Source organism: Kryptolebias marmoratus, linkage group LG20, assembly GCF_001649575.2.
Source record: "Kryptolebias marmoratus isolate JLee-2015 linkage group LG20, ASM164957v2, whole genome shotgun sequence".
Taxonomy (NCBI): domain Eukaryota; kingdom Metazoa; phylum Chordata; class Actinopteri; order Cyprinodontiformes; family Rivulidae; genus Kryptolebias; species Kryptolebias marmoratus.
In genome coordinates this window covers 16,888,944-16,913,596 of record NC_051449.1, presented here as the reverse complement: position 1 = coordinate 16,913,596, position 24,653 = coordinate 16,888,944, and the positions used below count along the sequence as shown (strand labels likewise).

Genomic DNA, 24,653 nt, shown 5'->3' with positions numbered 1-24,653 from the left:
CCACCAACACCACCAGAATGGCCTTCGTCGGAAGATGGGAAACCGAGACCCAGGAGGGATACGACGAGTTCTGCAAGCTGATTGGTGAGAACAGAGGCTGAATCTGAAAGCATTTCCTCGGAAAACATTTTGCCGAGATGCTCTCCGGGCTTTAGGAATCTCACACTCTCCACTTTTTTTAGGTATCCCCGATGACTTCATCAAGATGGCTCGCGACCACAAGCTCATCACTGAAGTCACCCAGGATGGGGATGACTTCTCCTGGACCCATATCTACCCCACTTTTGCCAGTTTCACCAACAGGTTCACGCTTGGCAAAGAGTGTGACATGAGGGCCATTGGGGGCAACAAATTTAAGGTAGGAGGGAAGAGTCAAGGGTTGACCACTGGCCTCGTTTGAACATTGTTTCTCCAGCTGCTGATATCATTCATGTGTTTTTCAGGCCACAGTAATCATGGAGGAAGGTAAGCTGATTGCAAGCTTCCCCAAATACATGCGAGTCTGTGAGATCAGTGGAGGCAAACTCATCGAGGTAAACACACTCCCTTAGAGTGTTGAGATAGTTGTGCAACAACAATAGTTATTACACTCGGCTCCCAGCAGGGATAGTTAGAATCATCCGACGTTCATTAATAAACTGTTTTAATGAAAACTGATTTGAATAGAAGAAGGAATTGTAATAATATATTTATATAATAATATATTTCCTGCTTTACTGGTGTATTCCTTTTTCTGTTGTAGACCCTGACATGTGGCTCTGTAGTGATGAAGAGAACCAGCAAGAAGATCTAACTGCAAAATGACCTTTGACCTCTACTTCAGTTACAACAAAGGTCTTTAAACTACAGCTAAAACATTTAATAAAGTGAGATACAAACCATCATAAACTTGTGTTTTGGCCTTTATTTCCAGGTGATTGTTGATGGCTATGAACAGTCAGCATAAAATGTTTGAACACTGAACTTGACTCAAGCATCAGGAAGGAGTGACTGGTGCAACGCAGCAACTTAGGGATTGGTTGGAGTTATTATAGGAGGTTTAAGACTTTTTGTTAATGAAATTCATTCTTCACAAGTCATCATATCAAAAAGATAAGATTCCCTGTAAAATAGACAACAGGAAATTTTTGTAGCAACATACACAATGTAAAAGCACTGGGCTGATGGCAACGTCAAAAGGTGTTTGTTATTTAAATCACAAATATTGTAGTGAGAATGACAACCATACATAACTTACTTAAATGGTTTAAGATTTAAATGTACTGCAGATGGAAATTTAACCAGAAAGCATCAAATACTTACATGGATGTTGCCCATTTTGGTGCACTATTGTTTCTAAAGTGGTCAAGATGGTGTGAAAAGACCTTGTGAAGAATTAAGGTGAAGATATAAGAGTTTTTTGTTTTATAAACTGGACAGACAAACGACACTGATACAACTCTGAAATCTGCTTCATATCAATGAGAACCTGACAATAATGTTCATGAATGAATAACGAGGAATAATCCTAAACATCCAGCAACTTTTGCATGAAAGAGTAAACACAATACAATATATGTTTTTACTGTTGAAGGAGACATAATTACTTGATTTTGTTCACAAGGAAATCCTTCTGTGTTTTTTGTTTTACTTCAAAAATTATCTTTCTTCTTGTGTTTTCAATTTTTCTTTCACCTCAAAGGTCAAATACAAAACTAGAAAGTCCTTTAAACCACTCCAGGTCAGAATATGTTTACTTTACAAAAAACAGCAAATGACACCAAATTGTATATGTCCAAGTCACTGTTGTCATTTTATAGATCCAGCACATGAATCAATCAAATCCAAAAAGTTAAGCACACCCTTAAAGGCATTTCTCAAAATGCTACATTAAGATAAGGTTTTCCAAACTAAACAATGCTCATTTGGAGTACTGTATGGAGTGACATCCAGGATCCACAGTTCTCCTTTTATGGTTAGGCTGAGAAATGTACGTTTGAAAAATCTTTAATTTTAAATGAAAACCATCACAGCAAAGAAAAAAACCTGCAAGTGGAGCAAATTCACTGTTGTAATGGCCAGCCCCAGGAAAGTTAAAACGAAGGCTGTAAAATAAACTGAACTGCACAGAGCAGCTAATTTTACTGTGGCTGTCCTCTTTTACTGACGTCTCATGGCTCTAGGACAACCTCTGCTGCTAGTTCAGAGGCACATCAACTCTGACGCTCTGGTTTCTTTACAACGCCTGGAAACAGTCATGCCTGGAAAAGTACGAAAAAGACATATACAGGTGAAAATGTGATTTACCATTTTATGAACTGGGCAGATTGAACTCACTGATACGTCTCTAAACTCTGTTTAAGAATTAATCAAATCCAGGATTGATTCTATATCAAGGAGTTCTTGAAAATAACTCCGGATACCTAATAACTGGAAATAAAGCTTTTAGTTAAATGTTATTCCAAACTCCCAGATCATCTACCAATGCATGACTCAAAAGATGGCCTAGTGAAGAAAAAGAAACATTTTGAAACCCAAAAACACGTGGGGGATTTGAAACAATCTGTCCGTGCAAGTAAACCCAAGAACATCCAGCAACGTTTGGATGCCAGAGCTTAGTCCAAACCGTAACAAGGTGTTGTAAGAGATAATAAAGAGTTTTACAATAACTATATTATGTTGAAGGGAGCATATTTACTCTTAATTACATTTTTTTCACAAAGTGAGATAATAATTCTTCCGGTTGCATTCTGTTTTTGTCCTTTTACTTCAGAGCTCTACCATGAGTCAGCGGTTTCTGTCTGAGGCAGTTACATCTTCACATGACTGTTTTTGATGGACTGGCTCAGTTTGTTTTTTTATCCTGACAAATGGGATGTTTTCCTTATTCATTTTCGATGCAAAAGTCATGAAAAGTAAAAAAAATGGAAGCATGTAAATTGCAAACAGATAAATGAATAAAATTAGATATTTTCCATTGAAAACACATGTTCATTTCTTTATTATTATCTCTTTATGAAGCTAATAATATTCTCTCCACCATACAGCAAACATTACCCTCTCAGCACTGACTTATTTGTCAAAACGCTGCCCTTAATGCCAGTTGTTAGTTTCCATCAGCATTTTTGATGCACATTTTACAAAAGCTTCATTAAAACCATAAAATTTGTTTTAATACCTTCAAATATTACTTTCCTAAAAACAAAATTGAGTTCAGTTGTGATGGAAACATTTCTTATGAAGCTATTTAGCTGTCACTATATTTCATTTTAAACTCTTTTATTTGGTCATGATGTTTCTTTTGTCCGCCTCAAGTTAAGAAATTCCTAGTTTGAGTCACTCTATCCTAATTCTTCGTAAAAGTGTAAAAAGATATATATATATATATATATATATATATATATATATATATATATATATATATATATATATATAGAAAAAAAGAGAAAACATTTGAGCCATTTAACCAAATTAGCTTAATCCTTACTTGAGGAAAAATGGGTAAAACAGCAAACAAAGTCCAAAAGAACCTTTGCCTTTCAGAAAGCCTGAAGAGATTGATTATGACAACTTAAAACAAATTACAAGAAAATAAAATCAAATGTGCAACGGCAAAATTAGGGATAAAACGTTATTTAAAGGCAAAGACTAAGAACATAAAATAGATTTAGAATATTGCATTAAACAGACCCTCCAGGATTTTGCGATGTTGCGTTCGCAACTATTAACGCAAAATCAAGCAAACCCCGCAAAATCAAAACTTTTTGCCACTTTGTCCAAAACACTGCAACTTTCCTGCAACTTTAACCCAATTTTTTTAAATTTTAAAGTGATTTGCCACTGTTTTGGTGGTCTAGTGTCTTCTTTGTGGGTTTGTGTAGTGTGGAATACAAAATAACCTCAAATAACTCACGAACAAGACACATGACGTCACATTCTGTTAACGTCAGAATGCCGGGAGCATGCAGGAGCAGCGACTGAAGCGAGAATGTGCGCTAATGCTTCACATTTGCCCAAAAAGATTTCAGCAAAGGACCGCTGAAAAAACCGCAGTGAAGTTAGTTTTAAGTTGGATAGTGGATATTGGATATTTGCGCTCCGCTGAGTTAGCAGCGTCTGGCTCATGGCTGACCCGAAACAGGACCGCTAATGTTGGCCAGCCGTCCCTAAGTGAACCACCGCGCGTGAGAGAAGGGGCCGGCAGAGAAGGGCTGGCCGACATTAGCGTTCCTGTTTCGGGTCAGCCGTGAGCTAGACGCCGCTAACTCCGCGGAGCGCAAATATCCAACTTAAAACTAACTTCACTGCGGTCGCAAACCAGTTTCCTGCCCAGCTGCACGAGAGTGAGGGAAGCTGTTTTGCACGTCTTGCAGTGTAATCATTGAAAATAAACACAAGTCATCCATCGAGTAACACTTTTTGTCTGCAAAACGTGAGGAGAGCTGCAGACGAGGGACAATCCAGAAATGGTCATGAATGTCAGTTTATAAGCTATCAAAGTTCTCAAATAAAGCACCTTTTGATAATATCAATGTTTGTTGGTAATTATCTTACAAAACTAATAAGTATTTTTGGTTTATATATTAAAAGTTATGGTTTTTTATTGATTTTAGTAAAAAAAACTCAACTTTTCATCGCAACTTTTAGTAAAATGCCCTGCGCAATCAGGCATTTTAGCCCGCAACAATCACAAAAAATGCCCGCGAAATCCTGGAAGGACTGATTAAAGCATTGGTTCTGCAGGCAGCATTGAAGAGTGAATAAATACAGAGGATGAGGAGTGGAACAGACAGACGGGACACTTTCAGTGCTTCCACTGCTTCAGATGTGGAGGACAAAACATGAACAGCTTCATAGGTCTTGAGAGCAACCTTTGTCACACATAAAGAGCAGAAGCTCTGAGGCATGAGCTGATAATTTACATTGAATAAAAATTTTACTCTTAAATTACTTGGAAATGAAGCAACTGTCATATGAAAACTAAAATCTCTCCAGGCTTGGCTGAACGCCTTGTGTTTCAACATCTTACCATTGCCTTGGTATCTTAGTAAAGCCCAGTTATTGGTTAGGACACCCAAACGTTCTTCTTGAGCTTATCCAGTGACTAAGCAAAAATAAAGTTCTTGATTATGAACATAATTGTCTAACTCCAGACCAGTGTACTCACTGCCTGTGAACTAAACAGCTATGCATGCAGCTTATTGTCAATGGTTGATGTATTTTTTGGCTTCAGTTGTGTCGTCACATGCAAATGATGCAAATGAAGTAGGTGCTGTGAGCTGTAGAGTATATAAAGACGGACCCGTCGTGTTCCCAGCATCTTGCTTTTCTCTTAGAAACTTCAGCATCTCTGCTCCACCAACACCACCAGAATGGCCTTCGTCGGAAGATGGGAAACCGAGACCCAGGAGGGATACGACGAGTTCTGCAAGAAGATTGGTGAGAACAGAGGCTGAATCTGAAAGCATTTCCTCAGCAAACATTTTCCAGAGCTCTCAAGGCTTTAGGAATCTTACACTCTCCACTTTTTTAGGTATCCCCGATGACATCATCGAGAAGGGTCGTGACTACAAGCTCATCACTGAGGTCACCCAGGATGGGGATGACTTTTCCTGTACCCATATCTACCCCACTGATGCCAGGGTCACCAACAACTTCACGCTTGGCAAAGAGTGTGACATGCAGACCATTGGAGGGAAAAAATTTAAGGTAGGAGGGAAGAGTCAAGCTTTAACCAGTGGCCTCGTTTAGACATTGTTTCTCCAGCTGCTGATATCATCCATGTGTTTTTCAGGCCACAGTAAACATGGAGGGAGGTAAGCTGATCATGTGCTCCCCCAACTACAACCAAGTTAGTGAGATCAGTGGAGGCAAACTCATCGAGGTAAACACACTCCCTTAGAGTGTTGAGATAGTTGTGCAACAACAACAGTTATTACACTCTGCTCCCCGCAGGGATCGTTAGAATCATCTCACGTCCATGACTGCAGCCAGAGCTAACGAGAAAACTGAGCTTGTTGTAAAGCATCTTAGCGAACAGTTAACCGTAACACATGACCTGATGGGACTCAGATGGTTTTGTCGCATTTTTTAAATTTTTAAGAACTACTTCTTTCATTCTGGAAAAAAAAAATACAAATGCAAAACTTTTTATACAACTTAACGACTGAAATTGGAAAAAACCTTTACTGCCCTAATTGAGAAATTAAATGCATTATGTAAGCCAGTCTTCAATACATGTGTACCCCGTAATACTTGAAACATGTAGTAATCAGTCAAACTTGCAATAATTACAAATATTGATTTTACAATATTCTCTGTGAATAACCTGTTTAGGTGAAAACTGATTTGAATATAAGAAGGAATTGTAATAATATATTTCCCGCTTTAATGATGTGTGCCTTTTTCTGTTATAGATCATTACATTTGGCTCTGTAGTGCTGAAGAGAACCAGCAAGAGGATCTAACTGCTAACTGACCTTTGACCTCTACTTCAGTTACTTCAGCACTGCGGTGATGGCAACGTCAAAAGGTGTTTGCTATTTAAATCATAAGTTAGCAGCAAGAAGATCTAACTGCTAAATGACCTTTGACCTCTATTTCAGTTACAACAAAGGTCTTTAAACTATCGCAAAAACATTTAATAAAGTGAGATTCAAACCATCATAAACTTGTGTTTCGGCCTTCATTTCCAGATGATTGTTGATGGCTATGAACAGTCAGCATAAAATGTTTGAACACTGAACTTGACTCAAGCATCAGGAAGGAGTGACTGGTGCAACGCAGCAACTTAGGGATTGGTTGGAGTTAATATAGGAGGTTTAAGACTTTTTGTTAATGAAATTCATTCTTCACAAGTCATCATATCAAAAAGATAAGATTCCCTGTAAAATAGACAACAGGAAATTTTTGTAGCAACATACACAATGTAAAAGCAATAGGCTGATAGCAACGTCAAAAGGTGTTTGTTATTTAAATCACAAATATTGTAGTGAGAATGACAACCATACATAATGTACTTAAATGGTTTAAGATTTAAATGTACTGCAGATGGAAATTTAACCAAAAAACATCAAATACTTACATGGATGTTGCCCATTTTGGTGCACTATTGATTCTAAAGTGGTCAAGAAGGTGTGAAAAGTATGGTTTCCCACAGGGCCAAACGCATTGCAAACACATGAATGATGCACACTACAAAAAACTAATGGAAACGTTAAATCGTCCAGGTGATGTTTAAGCACTTCTTCTGTGTAATATGTTGTCATGTCCTGTTCAGGTACAAGGACTGAATTGAAAATAAGTGAGAAAATAAGCTGCTAGTAGAAAACCTTTTTTCATGTCCGCTATAAAACATACAACATACAAGAAAACATACAACAAAAATAAAACTGGAGTGGTTTAAAACCTTTGCACAGCACTATAATTTGGAATACACAATGTGAAATGCCGAACAAACACCAGAAGCTGAGCTAATAAATCTTAATTTAATGTAAAGCCACGCTTGGTATTGTGTTTAAATCTGTGAGGAAGGCTGAGAAACAATAAATTAATAACAGCACAGAGACTGAATCCAAAACCATTGTTTTTAAAATCACCCGCGTGAGATGGGTGATTTATGGAGATGTTTGGGCTTCTATAATATTTAATCTTTCTTCCAGTTGTCCCACTTTAGGAGTCTCCGATGATGTCATTGAGAGGGGCCATGAATACAAGCTCATCACAGATATCATCCTGAATGGGGATGAATTTGCCTGGACCCATACCTTCCCCAGGATCAATCGCACACACAACTTCATCGTTGGCAAAGAGTGTGACTTTCAGATCTTTGGAGGGAAGACATTTAAGGTAGGAAGGAAACGTCAAGGGCTATCTGGTCAATACATTGCTTCTCCGGCTGCTGGAATTATTCATCTGTTTTACAGGGCACAGTTTACATGGAGGGAGGTAAGCTGATTTTGTGCTTCCCCAACTACAACCAAGTCAGTGAGATCAGTGGAGGCAAACTCATCGAGGTAAACACATTCCCTAGAGTGTTGAGATAGTTGTGCAACGACAATAGTTATTACACTCGGCTCCCCGCAGGGATCTTTAGAATCATCCGACGTCCATGACTGCGGCCAGAGCTAACGAGAAAACCGAGCTTGTTGTAATGCTGTCTATAACCTTACCCTTGTACAACCAAGTCAGTGAGATCAGTGGGGACAATCTTTTCGAGTGAAACACAGTCCCTTAGAGTGCTGAGAAAGTTGTGTAATGACAACAGTTATTACACTCACCTAAGCTGATGGAGTTTCATTTGAATATATATGATGGGTCCCTTTTTCTGTTCCTCTGTTAGAACCTAACATCTAGCGCCGCAGTGCTGAAGAGAACCAGCAGGAAGATCTAACCAAGTCAACGAGAGCAGCGGGGTGCAAGCTCATCGAGGTAAACACACTCCCCCGGTGTGCCGAGAAAGTTGTGCAATGACAGCAGTTATTACACTCAGCGCCCCACAGGGATCATTAGAATAATCAAAGTTACACACTGCAGCTGGGGAACAGCCAGAGCTAACGAGGAAACCGAGCTTGTGGTAACGCCAATGAATGCATCTTGGCAAGTAGTTAACCGTAACACCTGAGCTGATAGGACTCAGATGTCTGTCTGCATTGTGTTGGTTTTATCATTTTCCTAAATGTTTAAAAATTATTTTTCAAGTTGAAGAAAGAAATAGAATTTTCTTATGCATCCTAAAGGCTGAAATTGAAAAGGGTTCACTACCTGAGTGACCTAATTGGGTTATTAAATGTGTTTTGTGATTTGTAGTCGAATTAATGTGTATTTCTAATACCTTCGAGGTTTAGTAAACGTTTACAAGATAACATGCACAGAGTTATTGTAACAATTAATAATGACAGATATTTAACTTACACCATTTTCTTAGAGCAGGCTGTTTTGAGGAAGATGTATTTGAATATACAGTAACAAGAATCTAAATTATATATTTTTTAGCTTTAATGATGTGCCCCTTTTTCTGTTGCTCTTGAAGGCCTGCACGTTGAGGCTCTGAGAAGGAGGACCTAACCGCTAATTGACCTTTGACCGCTTCTCTAAATCTCTAAAACATTTAATAAAGTGAGTTATTCAAGCATAAACCTGTGTTTTAGTTAATAATTCCCAGATAATGGTTATGATTACTCAGCATTAAAAAATTAAGTTGATTTTCTTTATAAGTATGCAGACATGGAGGGGAAAAAAACAGTTTTTTTGTTTTTGTTTTAGAGTTTTATCTATCAGGACATACTAAAACACTAAAATTGATAAACTGTTTCATGAAACACTCAGTCCACCCCATGATTCAGCAGCTTACACAACCACTTTTAGCAGCAATAACTCTCAGTGGTTGCTTTTTGTCTGACTTTATCAGCCTCTCACATGCTTGGCCCACACCTCTTTACATCATTGTTTTAGTTCTTTGAAGTCTGCAGGCGCTTGTTTCTGCTCAGCTGTCTGAAGGTCCCACCACACCATGGAGTTTTGACTGAATTTTTGCAACACCTTGATTCTTTTTTTCCACCCAGTCATTCAGTTATTAATTTGCTGCTTTGTTTGGGACCATAGTCTCACACTTGACTCTAAAATACTTTGGTCTATGGAGGAGTTCATAGTCAACTCAATGACTGCCATCTGCCCAAGTCCTGCGGCTGCAAAACAAGCCCAGATTATCACCCCTGCTCCATCATGCTTGACGTGTTTGACATGTTACACTACTTTTGATCTCTCCAAAAAACATTGTTCCAGAATCTTGTGCTTCATTCGGATGCAACTTTGCAAACCTAAGCTGTATTGCCATTTTCTTTTTAGAGAGTTTTTCTCCTGGCAGCCCCTCCAAACAAGCCACCCAGTAGTTGAACAACTACTACTACTTGTTTTGTCTTTTGTTCAGAACTTTAACCTGCTAACTGAGGCCCATAGAGTCTGAATTGGAGCTCTTGGGTGTTTTACAATTGTAGAGCACTGCACAGTCTAACCTTGGGGTGAATTTGCTAAGATGTCGACTCCTGGGAAGATTGTAGCAATTGTCCTAAATGTTTTCTACTTGTGGATAATCTTTCTCACTGTAGAATGATTGACTCCATTCTTTGGAAATGACCTTTCTCAAATTGAAGCAACAGTTGCTTCTCTGAGGTCATTGCTGATGTCTTGCCATCTTGGCCTTGTGTTAAAACACACCAGCAAATAATAAAATGTTTTCAAATAAGTTACATTTGCTGAATAAAGCATAACTACTTGAGTATTTGTCACTGCATTTTTGTTTCCACAGAGAAATACATTATGTCTATTTTTTTTTTTGTTTGTTTTTCAATAATTATCCTCCTGGTTCCAAATTCTCCAAACTTAAAGGGCAAATATGTTGAATAAGTCAACCATGACCAGTGGAGGCAGTTTCTTCTTCACATGGCAGATATAACTCTTTTAATCCCATCACCTGGGATTTGTTCAGGCTATTCTATTTACAATCCAAAAGTCACAAGGAATCCTAAAATTTGGAATCATCCAAATTACAACTTGATAAACAAACAAATTTCTTTTTTTTTTTTTAAGAAATCTGTTATTTGGTTTATTATCTTCCTATGGAACTAATTAGTATTCCCAGCCATGTACAGGAAACATTACCCTTTAACTACTGACTTTGTCCAAATATTGGATGCTGCCCTTGATGCCAGTTGTTGGTTTTCCATCAGTATTTTTGATGCTTATTTGAGAAAAGGTTAAATGCAATAGTGAAATTTGAAATATGTTTCAATAACTTTTAAAGACACAGTGGTTGGGGCTCTTTAAAAAAATGTTTAGGGAAGAACAAAGGTGTCTTTTGTGAATCATTTCTGATATTCCAAACATGCACTTAAAAATACAATTTGAAAATTCAGTTCTGGTTGTAAAAGAAAAAGAAATTCCTAATTGCTAGGACCAAAAAGGAAAAAATACTGTTTTCAAGTTTACTATGTGGCCAAAGAAGCTTTTTTTTTTAAAATTGGGCCTTTTTTGACAAGGTTTTGTGTCCACTCACTGTTTTGTTTTTTGTTTTTTTTATTTACAACCATACACAACAGCTTATTACTTGAGCTGACGATGACATTACTTTGTTTTGTTTATCCCTAAAATCAAATGTCACTCAGTCTCTTCCCGTGACTTTTCTCAGCACACTGTATACAACAGTATACTGCTGTTCTGTCGCGTCATCTCATCTGTCCTTTCTCCTCTCCCTCCTGTCTTTCTGTACATCTACCCTATTTCTTTGTGGCTCCCAGCCAAGCAAACAATCAGTTAATTAACCAGCTCGGTCCCAGGATCATTGTAGCAGCTCTCAGAGGAGCACTGTGAAGGCCTTCACGTCTCTAAATTTACAGCTTCATTAAGTGGTCTCAAGTAAAGGAGAAATCTTTTGGAAAAAAAAATAGCCAGATTGAAGCTTCTGTGTACATGTGTTTGTGTATGTGTGTGTGTGTGTGTGTGTGTGTGTTGGCCTTGACTCCAGAGCTGGTGACTCAATTGCTCCCTAATGAAAACAAAATCCCTGTTTTTTTGCCTCTGAGGTGGCGATTGTTTTGGTGTAATAATGAGCCGTCCTCTCTTGCCGGCACAGATGCAATCAAGATCTCACACTCCTCCAAAATTAGGGTTGGAAGGCAACGAGCAAGGTGTCATTTGAGCACATTTGTGTTGCTCGGCACTGGTGCAATCACTCTGCAATATCACTTCCTTTGTCCTTGCAGACAAACAGGCCTAATTGGCTATTTCCAAGGCTACTGTTCCTGATTGGCCATTCTGACTCTTTCTGATTGGCCTCCATCTCTGCAACCAGAAGAGAGGAGAAAATGGCTTGTTAACATCTCCATATTGTGTTTCCCTGCCTGTTTTGGTGATATAAAACATCAAGACCACTTGGGACTAAGCTATAATGACAACCTGCATACGCCAGGAACTAAATCTTTATTGCCTGTGTTGTTTCCCGTCTACCAGTTTTGGCAACTTGTTATTCATGGATTGCATTGGTTTTTTTTCTTTCTTCTAGTAGCTGCATTTCACAAACATGGACGAGTTAAAGGCACATTCTGTTTTTAGGAGAAGCACAATTTTAGTCCAGTGTTGTTACATTTGTTGCACCTCGTGAAATGCCTCCAGCTTGCCAGCTCAGCTGCGTGCTCTGTTTGTTACCAGTGTGAGCCTTAGCCTCTGCAAACGGGACATCTGACTGCCACTGGCAAAATTGCAGGGAGGAGCCAGAGGGCCCCAGGCCCCTGAGGTGCCCCTGGCCAGTCACTTAGCATTAGCATTTTGTACAGAACCTAAATGTTGGGAATCTGAATCAAATGAAACCAAACAGGACACCGCCGAGACAAGGCACCTGGCAGTTCACTCATTATTTTGCAGTCCAACATGTCATGTTAGCTGGACACTTGGCTCTTTTTTCTTAATATGGTTTCTAAATTACCTCTGACTGAAAAATAATAATAATAATAAAATTCTGAATCCAAAACTGCAAACTGTAGATTATGAACAAATAAACACTTTCCTTGAATAATTGCAATACTCTACTTGTTATTAGAGATCTTACTCCTGGCACAGTAAATCGTTATAAAGCAAATACACGTTGTTATGACTGTGAACTCTGTATAAGTTTAAATGGTGCTGATGTTCACATCAGGCATTTAAGGCAATAAAAAACGTGACTTTATTTGCTTAAGAATATTGTTTAAAAAACTCTCCACAATACTGCTATAGATTTTTTTTAATGGTTTGACATGCTTTATATTGCAAAATAAAGAAATAAATATTTTAATGTTCCCATTTGAGTAGTTTTTATCTTGGCTCAACCGCTTTGATTTTCTGTACTGAGAGCAGTTTCATTACCATCTACTGCAGGTACTCCACAGAGCCCCACTCCAAAATACCTTAACTATCTCTTTTTTGTGAAACAACGCAGATGGGGGTGAAAATGTACTGATCTCCAAAAGGTATAAAGATAGGAAAGCATCTTCTTTTAATAATTTTAAGTGAGATTCTGTCTCATATGTGTTTTTTGTATAATTTAAATCACAACAAAAGAAAAACAGGTGAGCTCAAGCCTTTGCTTTATACCTTTTCTTTTTCATGAAGTCAGTAAATACAAGTGATTTAAAGACACCATTAAAATGGCTCATCCTCAACTTCACGCCTGGTGAATGAAAAGGACGTCGTTTTTGACTCCGTTTGCTGGTTTTAGTGGTCAAAGTAACCAAAGTTTAAAAGAAAAATGCCCAAGTTTTCCAAGCTTTTAAACCACCATCAACATAGTTTTGACTTTATTGTTGCCCTGACGACCATTTCTGTACTTTAAACCCCATATCATGTTGATGACCCAACATCAGGCTGTCAGCTTTTTACTGCACAGTTACGCTGCATACACAAATCCTGAGTGCAGAGCTCGAACAGAACTCTTCATCTGTGTGATTCCTCGCAAACTTATACAAATACATAATAGTTTTGCTGCCACTTGGGGGCAGTTACAATTTTGTAGAATAATCCAAGGTGCTTATTTTCTTTATTTTGGTGCTTTTAGCTTTGCTCTGCTGAGGAAAATGGAAATCAGTGTAAGGAGAGATGGTATGTGGAGAGATGAATACGGTGTTAGAGCTAATAAAGATTGTTTAATGCAGCGGTTGTTTACAATTTTCTCCCATGTTGTCTCATTCTATATGATTCTTTTTTCAACTTTGGTCATACTAGGTTTCAACCAATCACCATTCATCTTATAGGTATTGTAATTCCCAAAAATATTAACTTTATAAGGTTTAAAAACAGTTTTCAGTTATTTAGAGTGTACCATAGATGGGTATTATAGGCATTTATTTTTCAGAATAGGAGCAGATGAAGGCTACAGACTAGAGAATAGGCACAGAACTACAGGTAGTTCTGCTTGTATCTGTATGACAGGTCATTTTATTGTATTTTCAAGAGACAGACACAGAAATGTAAGGTTTTTTTGTTTTGTTTTATAGGGCAATTTCTTGAAAAACATAAATATACCTCTATCTTTCTATTGATTTATTATTGCAGCAGCTGAAAATGCAGGACTGAACATATTTTAGTCAACTAAAATACAAAATCAAAGAGACAAGGCAAAGCAACAAATTACAGCATGAATAGGCAAAAACAAAGGCAAAGAACCATTGTAACAGAAATGACATTTCACACAAAAAAAGTAAAAAAAAATACATAGAAGACAAAAAAATCATGAACACCCTTTTTTTGTGTGTTGTTGGGTTTAGTAAAATGTTTCCCTGCTTTTATTGTAGTCTAATTTATTGTGTTGTGTAGCTCAGGGCCACTGTAGGATTTAGTGAGCGAGAGTCTGAGGCAATTAAAAAAAGAAAAAACTAAAAAAAACCTAGCAGAGAAAGTAAGAGCTCAGTAGGATAATGGCAGGGTGACATACCACAGTGTGATTGGCACCTTAAGCATTAATAACCTGGAATTACCTGAAACAACAATGGTAACACTGGCAATTTGCTTAAATCTGTCCTGTCTTGGTGAAGAGCTGTTAGTCCCATTGTATGCAGAAACCTAAGGAATTGTTTGTGAGGAAATCAGTTTAGCATTAATTGTATGCGGGTTAGTGTATTTCAAATTAAGTGCTCTTCCCTCCCCCTCCGATTTTTCTGCCAAGCTCCAAACTCAGCAGGTCTTTGACTTTGGCAGTGAAAAACAGAAGGAAAATAACATTATATTTGTCCAACACCAACACATTTCCCATGTAGTTGGTGCACTTTGTCCAACTTTAATTTTAAAATGAAATAAATATAGCCCGGGACTTGAGTCAATTAAAAGTCATTAGTTGTGTTAATACATTAGCTGTGGAGAAAAACAAAATATCTGAGTGTTTTTGTCTTGCCAAATATTAATATGCCATTGCTCTTTGATTAAGTAATCAGAGGACATCTATGTTTGAATTTACAGCTCATGTCTTATTGCAGAACGTTTTCTTTGGTTTGCCGTCAAAAACCCTGCAGGTTTATAAAAGAAATGACAGATGCAATATCCTGTTTGTAGTACTTTATTAAAGATTATTAAAAAAACAAACAAAAAGAAACAGTCACAGGACTCGATGCATATCAGCCAACACGTTTTAAAGTTTTTATTAAGAATCTTACAGATTCTGCAGTTGACAGTGAGTGTCTTTCTGCCTTTCATTTTCTTATTTTATCAATTGGGCAATCATGTTATTGCCTGTGTCTGTGTGTGTATGTCTGACTGATAAACCAAGGGCTTCATTTTAATGAAATTAATAGAAAATATTAATTAAATGTACTGTACATCTACGGTTGATTAACCTTTGGAGTCAACCCAATTCGAGATAGCCACCATAGCTAATCATCCTTAGGAAAACACAAGAATGGCTATAACTTAGTCCATTTTACAAATACTGAGCTAAGATCTGGTGTGGCAGTGGCTGAAAGTCAAAGCTTCGGCATGCATGGTGGCCAAATGTATTCCTTCAAGCCATGCTAGCTAAATTTCTAAATTCTCGGCAGCCTAGGCTACCTTCCAAACTGGCACAGGAATTTGTCCATCTTTGACTCATCCTGTTTCATCTTAAAACACTTACAAATAATAAAAGTCTTGTGTTTTGTGTGTTTTCATACGGTTCAGTTCACCCTCCTTTCTCCTCTTTGTTAAAGCTTGTGTAACAGACAGAAATAAAAAAGAAACCCAAAGATGTATGCAGAGATTTGGAGCACGAACTGTTAAATACAGCGCAGAGTGATTGACTGAAAGACTAAAACTCAGTGTGTGGCTGAATAATGTAAAACTGCATATATGAATTGCACACTTGTGCCAGAATCCTACAGACAGCTTGACTGCACACTTCTTTGTTCCGGAAAGAGTCGGTTTTTTAAGTGCCATTACAGTCTTTTTCACTCTATTACTTAAAGGGTAAAAGAGGCACAATGTTTTCTATGACATTTTAATTCTAATTAAGACATATGGAGCCATCAAACTGAAAAAAACATGGCATAGCATTAGACTCTTACAAAGTGTCATAAAGAATTTCTTAAATGCAATTTGAGGCCCCCAGGATTGTCTCCTCACTCAGTACATGCATGTTGTTTCTTTTGAATGTTATTAGTGCTTTTTATACTTTTTTTAACCTAGTTTTGGGCAGTTGAATTTGTTTGTTTCAGTTTAGAGAAGCCACATTGTTGGATTTGAACACAAATAACGATTTGGTCTGGAAACCACCCTGGCCAGTTTCACAATTGCTTTAAAGGGACATTTTATGTTTTAAAGGAGCCATTAGCACGTTGAACAGTAAACGCTGTGACTTAAAGAGTTCCCAGTGAGAGCATGTTATTAACACTAACCAGTAAACAAGCCAGTCATCAATTCATCCATCCCTCCATCCATAAAGGCTGACTCCTCATGCCCCGTAGCCCAGGACTGGGCCTCTCCATGGGGGACAGTAGTCGGCTTTGTTTCCATATCATGCCTCACATTCCCCAGACCTGCCCTGGGTCCCCCCTCAAGGCACAGGCCACTGGGAGGGGCAGGGGTCTCCATACGCCCCCATTTTCTTTCCTTTTCTGATATTATCACCATTTAAGACCCCACCGAGATCATAGCATAAACCATTTTCTGTCAACCAAAGCTACTCTCTTTGTCCCCAAGAAAGTTTATAAACCTTATACCAAATACCATATACCATATATCAAAATACAATACATTTATTATACCTGCATAATTAGATATTTTCTTTCTCTCTTTTATGAGCCTTGCCTCAAACTCTAAAACCCAACCTTCCAAAATGATATTAAGCGCCGACACCTTGCGTGATGCAATCTGAGCCCCTGAGCAGACCCTGGATCAGCACCATCCACCAGCTCACCTCCTCAAAGCCGCTCACTCGACACCAAAACACACAAACCCCCTGATCCAGCGCCAGAGGCTGTCTGTACCTACAGCCCACTCTTTTTCAGCAAGAAGAAGGGTGGAGGCGCAGGCCATAATTAAAGATGGCGGCCTCGCTGTCACACAATGGCTCCGCACAGAGCAGGCTTTTATTGCTTGTATTTTTCTCAACAGGAGAGTGGGCAGTCTACCCTCTGTGAGGATTTAATTGGTTTAACAGCTGGAGAGGAGAAAGCAGAAGGAGGAGAGACGACAAGGAGGGGGGGATAACTATGGGGAGGAAACAAAGACATGGGAGAAAAGTGTGAGTCACTGGGATTTTAAAATTGCTGCGTCTGATGTTGATAAATTTATCAGTGGCAGACTGACTTTAGATATAGTGCATCAGAGGGGAACTTAATCATTTGCAGGCCCCTGACTTCATCTGCACTCTGTTCATAAGCATCCATCCAAATTCTGACTTGGAGGCATAAAAAAAGAGCCGAGCGTGGGTTTCTTGGCAGGTAACATTTACCCTGCAGCATTGTGGATATTATAATACGTATATATAAAACCTGAAATGAAAATGAGAGGCTGCCTTTTATTTTTCAGGATTTTTAAAGACTCCATACTGTTTCTCACCCACCTTATAGGGGGATATATGTGTTTTCAAATTCTTCTGGGTTTTTTTTTTAATGTTTGATTGAGTCACGCTGACATCTTTTTCAGGTCTTTGCCAATAATAATAATAATGAAAAAAGCACGTAGAGGAAAAAGTTGGATGGAAGGTGAGGTTTTAACTAAAGGGGATCTACTCTTTGGTCTGGGGTTTGACCCTTAGGGGTAAAATTGAGGATTTTGACTGCTCACATTAGCACTCAGATACTCATATTTACAATATGAGGTGTAAATGCCCACTATTCTAAATTGGTTTTACCAACCACAAAACAAAACACGTCAATGAATATTCTGTTTGAGAAAACAGTTATACTCATATTAAACCTGCAAAAGTATGATGCTGAATAACATGAGATAACACATCCTTGATCACAGGTAAGATGGGATGAGTTCTTCTTTTCACCTCTACTGGGTCAGTCCAAGTCTGCTAAGAGGCAGACGTTTTAATCAAAACCATGCATTTGGTCCTCTGTGAGTAATTTTTTCAAAATGTTAAATCAAAAGAGAATTCATGTACTTTGTAACAAGTCTTCATTGTCTTCATTGAACCTACACATGACTTGTAGACAAACCAGTTTGTAAAAAAATCCACATCAAATAGAAGCATTAGTTTGAGGCTAATGGGCAGCGTGGGAGAGTATAGTGAGGTAAACATGTAAAGCGGACTTCCCACAGCAACACTGCAAGAGACAGAGAGGCTTATTTCACACTTCATTTCATACTCATGTCTTCCAAATGTGGGCAAACACACAAACAAAAGCATGAAGCTTTATAGATTTTCAAATGGGAAGATGGATGTGATTTGTTTTTTTTTTCACCCACTCATAAATGTAGTCAAGTGGAAGAAGAAGTCCAATGGAGAAAATGGGTTGAACTGGAAATATGTATGCAATCGCATTCCAGTTCAAGCAGTGTGTGTTTTAGAAATGCTGTGTTCAGCTGATGACTAAAAGAAACATTTTTGAGCAAACAGAAGGATTTGCAATCTGTAATAAATTAAATGAAATCACTAGCCCGTGGTGACACAGAACTAACACATCTTAATTATTCTGGTCTCATAAAAGATGGAGGAATGTGAGCTAAACCTAAGTTGCTCCATTTCGGTACTAGAGCTTGATTCTGGATGTGACTGTTCAAAGTTTGACCTGGTCAGCCTAAAGACTTTAAGGCTCTGCAAAGTGAACTGATATGACATTTGTTTTTGCTCAAGTTGTGGGCAGCATGAAGGAGAACCTCTGACCTTTAGTAAGGTTGGATGGAGGAGGAACTCCTAAAAGATGTGCTTCCCACACAGCAGTTGCAGGAGGACTCTTGTGAGTCAAAAGTGATAGAAATAGAAATCCCTGAAGCAGGAGACACACAAGCTTCACCAACTGAGACTGAATGTTGTTGAGCTATTGTACCTGGCAAGCCTCAGGTATGAGTCTTTTGGACAGACACAGAAAGGTGATGGGCCCCAACAGGCTAAAATTTTCTATAATCTTGTAACTGTATATGACTTAAACTCTGATAGTTGCAACAGGGCTGCACAGTAGAGCAGTTGGTTAAGCACTGTTGCCTCGCAGCAAGAAAATCCTGGGCTCAACTCGCAGCTGGGGCCTTTCTGCATTTAGTGTGCATGCTCTCTGCGTGTACGCATAGGTTTTCTATAAACCCCCACCCCCTACACACACACACACACACACAGATCAAAAACATGCATGTTAGGATAACTGGCAACAAATGCAACATTACCTGCGATAAATGAGACATTGCCATTCAGACTAAGGTCAGTTTGAAAAACATTAGATATGTATCTGATTTAACAGCACATATTAAAGTAACCTGGGTCAGATTTGAAAAATTATGGGTCACAAATGGATAAAAAAAACTGATTTTGGCCAACTTTGCATGCAGTGTGAACATAACCTAGGTGGGTCTGTGACAGACTGGCAACATACTCAGGATGAACCCCACCTCTCACCCAATGACCACTGGAGATTGGTACCAGCTTCTTGCAACACTAAACAGGAACAAATAGGAAGAGACAAAGAATGGATGGATGGATATGGATGGATGGATGGATGGATGGATGGATGGATGGATGGATGGATGGATGGATGGATGGATGGATGGATGGATGGATGGATGGATGGATGGATGGATGGATGGATGGATGGATATCCTCATATCCTGTCAGCTGTTGTAACATGAATCGTCATTTCCACATGCATGTAATGTGATCACATGAATCCTAATGCATGGATGTGCCCACATCTAAGTAACTGGAGCAAGAACGCTGTTGTGTTGCCTGTTTCATGTTTTGCTTAAAAATTGCCATGTCAGTATGTAATTTGTAATAATATTGTCCACTTTGTAATTCTTTCAAAATAAACTACAATAGCAGAAACAGACGTGGGATCACTTTGAGATTTTTGGGACGTGGGAGTTATTGTGTTGAAAATAGCAGCTCATCTGGAAATGCACAATTGTGGTTAGGAAACAAATCAGCATGTCACTGCCAGGTGCTTGTGAAAAAAAAATGACAGTCGCATTATTTGTTTGATTTTGTACATTTTAAAAACTTTTCAAATATTTGAGAATCACTGCCCCTTCCTAGGCAAAACATGAAATACTTAGTTCATGAAATCCCCAATGAAAAAGACAAAGCAACTGCAAGAATCACCATGTTTTTTTCTCCTGCTCAGACACATTTTCAAAAATATTCACTATATGAAGTTAAAATAAAAAAAATGAATGTGATATACATAGTCTTTTATCCTTTGTTTTGTTTTTCTGTAAATGGAAACAGTGAATTATTCTCCTGGTGACTGGGTTGCTGTTGTAGCATGTTCTACCATGCTGGTTTCAGCTACTAAAAAAGTTCTGTCACACCCCTGCTGTCAGCTCAGACATTCATCATATTAAACAACAACATAAATAGAGAGCTACAAAGGGAAGGTGAGTGTCCATAATCAACCGACATTATGAAAAGCAGCTATCCACTTTCCATTTTATGCTTCTAAATGTAGCTATTTGTGTGACTATAGACTGATTTGCATCAAGTTGAAAAAGCAAAACTGACACAAAAAAAGACCAAAAACCTCCCTACCTCCTTGCCGTTGGCTGATCTTCAATGATTATATGTTTTATCTGAACTGTTTATTGTCAATTCTCTCAACACGCTTTATCTTGTTTGGGCATACAAATGAGATAGAAGGGAACAACACAGGCAACGATACAAAAAAAAAGGGTCAAAAACACACAAACAGAAGGCTGCAGTCAAGCAAACACAACAACTACTAATGCTAGCTCTCCATCACACACACACACACACACACACCAGGCAAACAATGTCTTCAACTCACACAAACCATTTGGCTGAGATGGTGGCTGATGAGAGCATGCGGCGATGGGGTGTGAAATAATGTCCTAACAAACACACACACACAAACACACATGCATGCACACTTGAAATCATCCCTTTTCCACCACACACAGACACACACTCCAATCAGAGCCCAATGAGCTCATACAGAGAACAAAATGGGCAGAAAAGAGAGAGTTGGAGGGGGGTTGGGGAACCGAAGAAAAGAACAGGATACAGACATTCATCTTTGAAGAAATGTGCACAATTTCAGGTCTAAGTCTCACATTCAGTGATGGTCCATTTTGTTGGGATGAAAAAGTGAAAAGATCTGAGGACACAGTTGAAATCTTATGAGAAACTTGTTGTTTCATGGTTTTTTATATATATACTTTCCTTTTTGTCTTTAAAAGAAACTGTCCCCACTCAATAGGCTTTATCATGACAATGTTTGTAGCGTTTCTGTGGCTACAACAATTACAACCCCTTTTCATTCATTCCAGCCATCCACTTTAGCTTCTTTCCATCTGTGGGAGCTGGCAAAAAGAATGGCATTTACTATATGACAGAAAACGAACTTCCTGTGCAGAATGTGGGGGACAGGGTGCAGAGTTCGGAAAGAAACTGCAGTTCAGTTACTTTAATTTGAGACCGCTGCAGTCAATGAAGCATTTGATGAGGCCTCCTTGACACCTCTGATCATCGTGCATGTCCAAGGGAGTTTATATGTTGATTAGATTTCATCTCTTGGAAATTAAATTATATTATGTGACAAAGTGTAATCTCTATCCAATCTTGTGCAAATACATCCCCCGTAGGCCAACAAAAAGAAATGATCAGTTTCAAAATCTTGAGCTATGTCAAGATTAATATTCTTTTCCTACTCAGTGGCTTTCAGCTTCATGATTATTTTACCAAAAGAATGTTGATGTTGAGCAATTAGGTTTGGATTACTGTGAATTTAAAATCGTGGTAGCCAATTTTAACATTTTTATGCTTATAACTCAAATTTTAGAACAGCAAGATTACAGCTGGTCAGGAAAGGGAGCAGTATTCAAATAACTGCTTTAAATAAACAAGGTTTTAAATGCATTATTGGTATGGTACAACCATACAAATATGATATAATAAACTTCTAGAAGACATGAAGTAATGATGGACAAACTAATTTGTTGTAGGTGTGAGCCCTATACTAATGGATGGATGGATGGTTAGACTGAGTGGTTATGATTCACAGTGGAAATAATATTTTTCTAACTCAATGTAGAGGAAATTCATCCTTCTACACTGAGTTGGAATTCACTGCAGTGAAAAACAGAGTGAAGCATGAGTGTGTATTGCCACCAACAATCATCCTTAACATCGACTGGATCATGAGAAGAAGAACTATGGACAGCGTCACAGGCGTCCAGAGGACCATCACCAAGCAACTTGAGGCTCTCTACTTTTTAGCTGTTGTCTGCCTTGCATCCCACAAGCAAAGCTTACAAATCTCTCCCAAAAGGCAGAGGAGACTGGCTTAAGTGTCAACAGGAAGACAGAAGGATTATAGATTTACAGGTAAGAACTCCAAAGCTGCAGAGAGTGAACATTGAAAAGATAAATCTTTTTACTTACACCTTAGTAGCACTGCCCAGCAATGTTGGTGTTGCAACAACAACAAAAAAAGATCAAAAACAGATCAACAAAGCCATCTTTCAACGTGACCCATTTGGAACACCAAGGCACTGTTACACACAGCAACTGTTAACAACATCACATATTTCCACTACATCCTCAACACCAGGTGGCCTGAGAAGCTTGTCAGTGGTGACTTGTACTTAAGTACCAACCAGAAGCTGATCATGTGAAGCTATAAAATTGAGGCAGGATAGGACACACTTTGAGGAAACCAGCTGACAATGTTCCACGATGATTACTGCACTGGAACCCACAGGGGAAGAGAAAAGTAAGGAGACCTGAAGAGACTTGAAGAAGCTCAGTCACAGAATGAGGCAAAAGTAGCCAGCCTTTCATGAGCCCAGATGATGAGGGATGCCCAGAATTAAGTACGCTTGTGGGATGTGGTTGTTTATAATGCATATAATGTACACTCACCAGCCACTCCATTAGGTAGACCTTGCTAGTTCTAGGTTGGACTGTATTTTGTCTTCAGAACTGTCTAATTCTTTGTTGCATAAATTCAACAAGGTGTTGAAAACATTCCTCAGAGATTTTGGTCCTTATTGACATATTAGCATCATGCAGTTGATGCAGATTAGTCAGCTGCACATCCATGATGCCAGTCTTCCATTTCACCATATCCCAAAAGTTCTGGATTGTTAACTGTGAAGGCCACTGGAGTCCAGTGAATCAAGATTCATCAGAACAGGCAATGTTTTCCCAATCTCTTCTTATCCAGCTTGGGTGAGTCTGTGTGAATTGTAGTCTCAGGTTCCTGTTCATAGCTGACAGTAGTGGCACCCAGTGTGGTCTTCTACTGCTGTAGCCCATCTGCTTCATGATTGGACGTGGTGTGTGTTCAGAGGTGGTATTCTGCAGACCTTGATTGGAACAAGTGGTTATTTTGGCTTCTGTTGTCTTTCTGTCATCTTCCCCCAGTCTACTCATTCTCATTTGACCTCTGACATCAACAAGGTGTTTTCATCCACACAACTACTGCTCACTAGATATTTTCTCCTTTTAGATCATTCTCTTTAACCCCTAGAGATGGTTATGTGTAAAAATCCCAGTAGATCAGCAGTTTCTGAAGTGCTCAGGCCAGCCTACCTGACACCAACTACCACGTCACAGTCAAAGCCATTTAAATCCCCTTTTTTCCCATTCTGATGCCTAGTTTGAACTTCGGCAAGTCATCTTCATCACGTCACATCACAATGAGTTGCTGCCATGTGATTAACTGATTAGCAATTTATGTTAACAAGCAATTGAAAAAGTGTTCCTAATAAAGCGGTTGGTGAGTGTATATAAATAATAGCAGAATCAAGAGAAAATCATGTACCTGAGCACCACTGCAGACGACACAGGTGGCCAACAGGGCACATTTCAAACAATGTTGTGTGTTGTGATCTCACATTCTCATATTTTACAGCATCTTGTAAAGTAAAACGGCTTTGAATAAAGGACGTAGTAAAGAAAATTTAGAACATTTTCTCTTCACTTTGTCGGTCTTTCAATCCTCTCCTTTTTTCTGGTCCTTTTATACAGCTCTCCTTCCTCTTGTGTCCCACAGTTTGTTTTCCAGCTCTTTTTTTTTTTTTTTGCTCTGATAGATGTCCCCTCCCGGGGGCTGAGTTTCCACAAAGACCTGACACCCAGAGTGAAAGAGAAAAGGACTGCAAAAGTGAGACGGGCAGAGAGAACAAAAAGGAGAAAATAGAGGGTGAGAGGTCATGAAGGAGAAGAGGAGAAGAAGAGAGCAAGTGCAGAAGGAGTGCTGTAAAGAGAGGGGAGAATAGGGGACAGAGAAAGAGCGAGGGCCAAACTTAAGAAGACGAAGGATATTGAGAAAAGGAGGCAAATAAAAGCTGAGCAAGATGGTCTGTGGTGAAAGCGACAGAACAAGAGAACGAGAAGAGAGGCAGGAGATAGGATAATGGAAAGAAGACAAAGATGTGAGGGAGAGCAGAGGCTGGGAGAGAAGGAGGGATACAGATTTGACACAAAGAAGTATCCAGCTGAGTAGAAAGGTGGAGATGAGAAAAGGGGAGGAGAAATTTGATGAAAAGAAATCAAGCTT

At 38.8% G+C, this 24,653-nt stretch overlaps 2 protein-coding genes across 2 annotated transcripts; both read left to right on the top strand.

The window, feature by feature from the left end:
- The first annotated feature begins 6 nt into the window (after positions 1–6).
- LOC108238592 (gastrotropin-like) lies at positions 7–888 on the top strand. Its single transcript, XM_017420793.1, has 4 exons — positions 7–84; positions 183–358; positions 444–533; positions 743–888. The coding sequence occupies exons 1-4, from the start codon at positions 18–20 to the stop codon at positions 791–793; spliced, it is 384 nt and encodes a 127-aa protein (XP_017276282.1). The 5' UTR covers positions 7–17; the 3' UTR covers positions 794–888.
- Positions 889–5,257: 4,369 nt separating this feature from the next.
- LOC108238612 (gastrotropin-like) lies at positions 5,258–6,649 on the top strand. The gene is made up of 4 exons (XM_017420815.3): positions 5,258–5,418; positions 5,513–5,688; positions 5,774–5,863; positions 6,396–6,649. The coding sequence occupies exons 1-4, from the start codon at positions 5,352–5,354 to the stop codon at positions 6,444–6,446; spliced, it is 384 nt and encodes a 127-aa protein (XP_017276304.1). The 5' UTR covers positions 5,258–5,351; the 3' UTR covers positions 6,447–6,649.
- Positions 6,650–24,653: the final 18,004 nt, after the last annotated feature.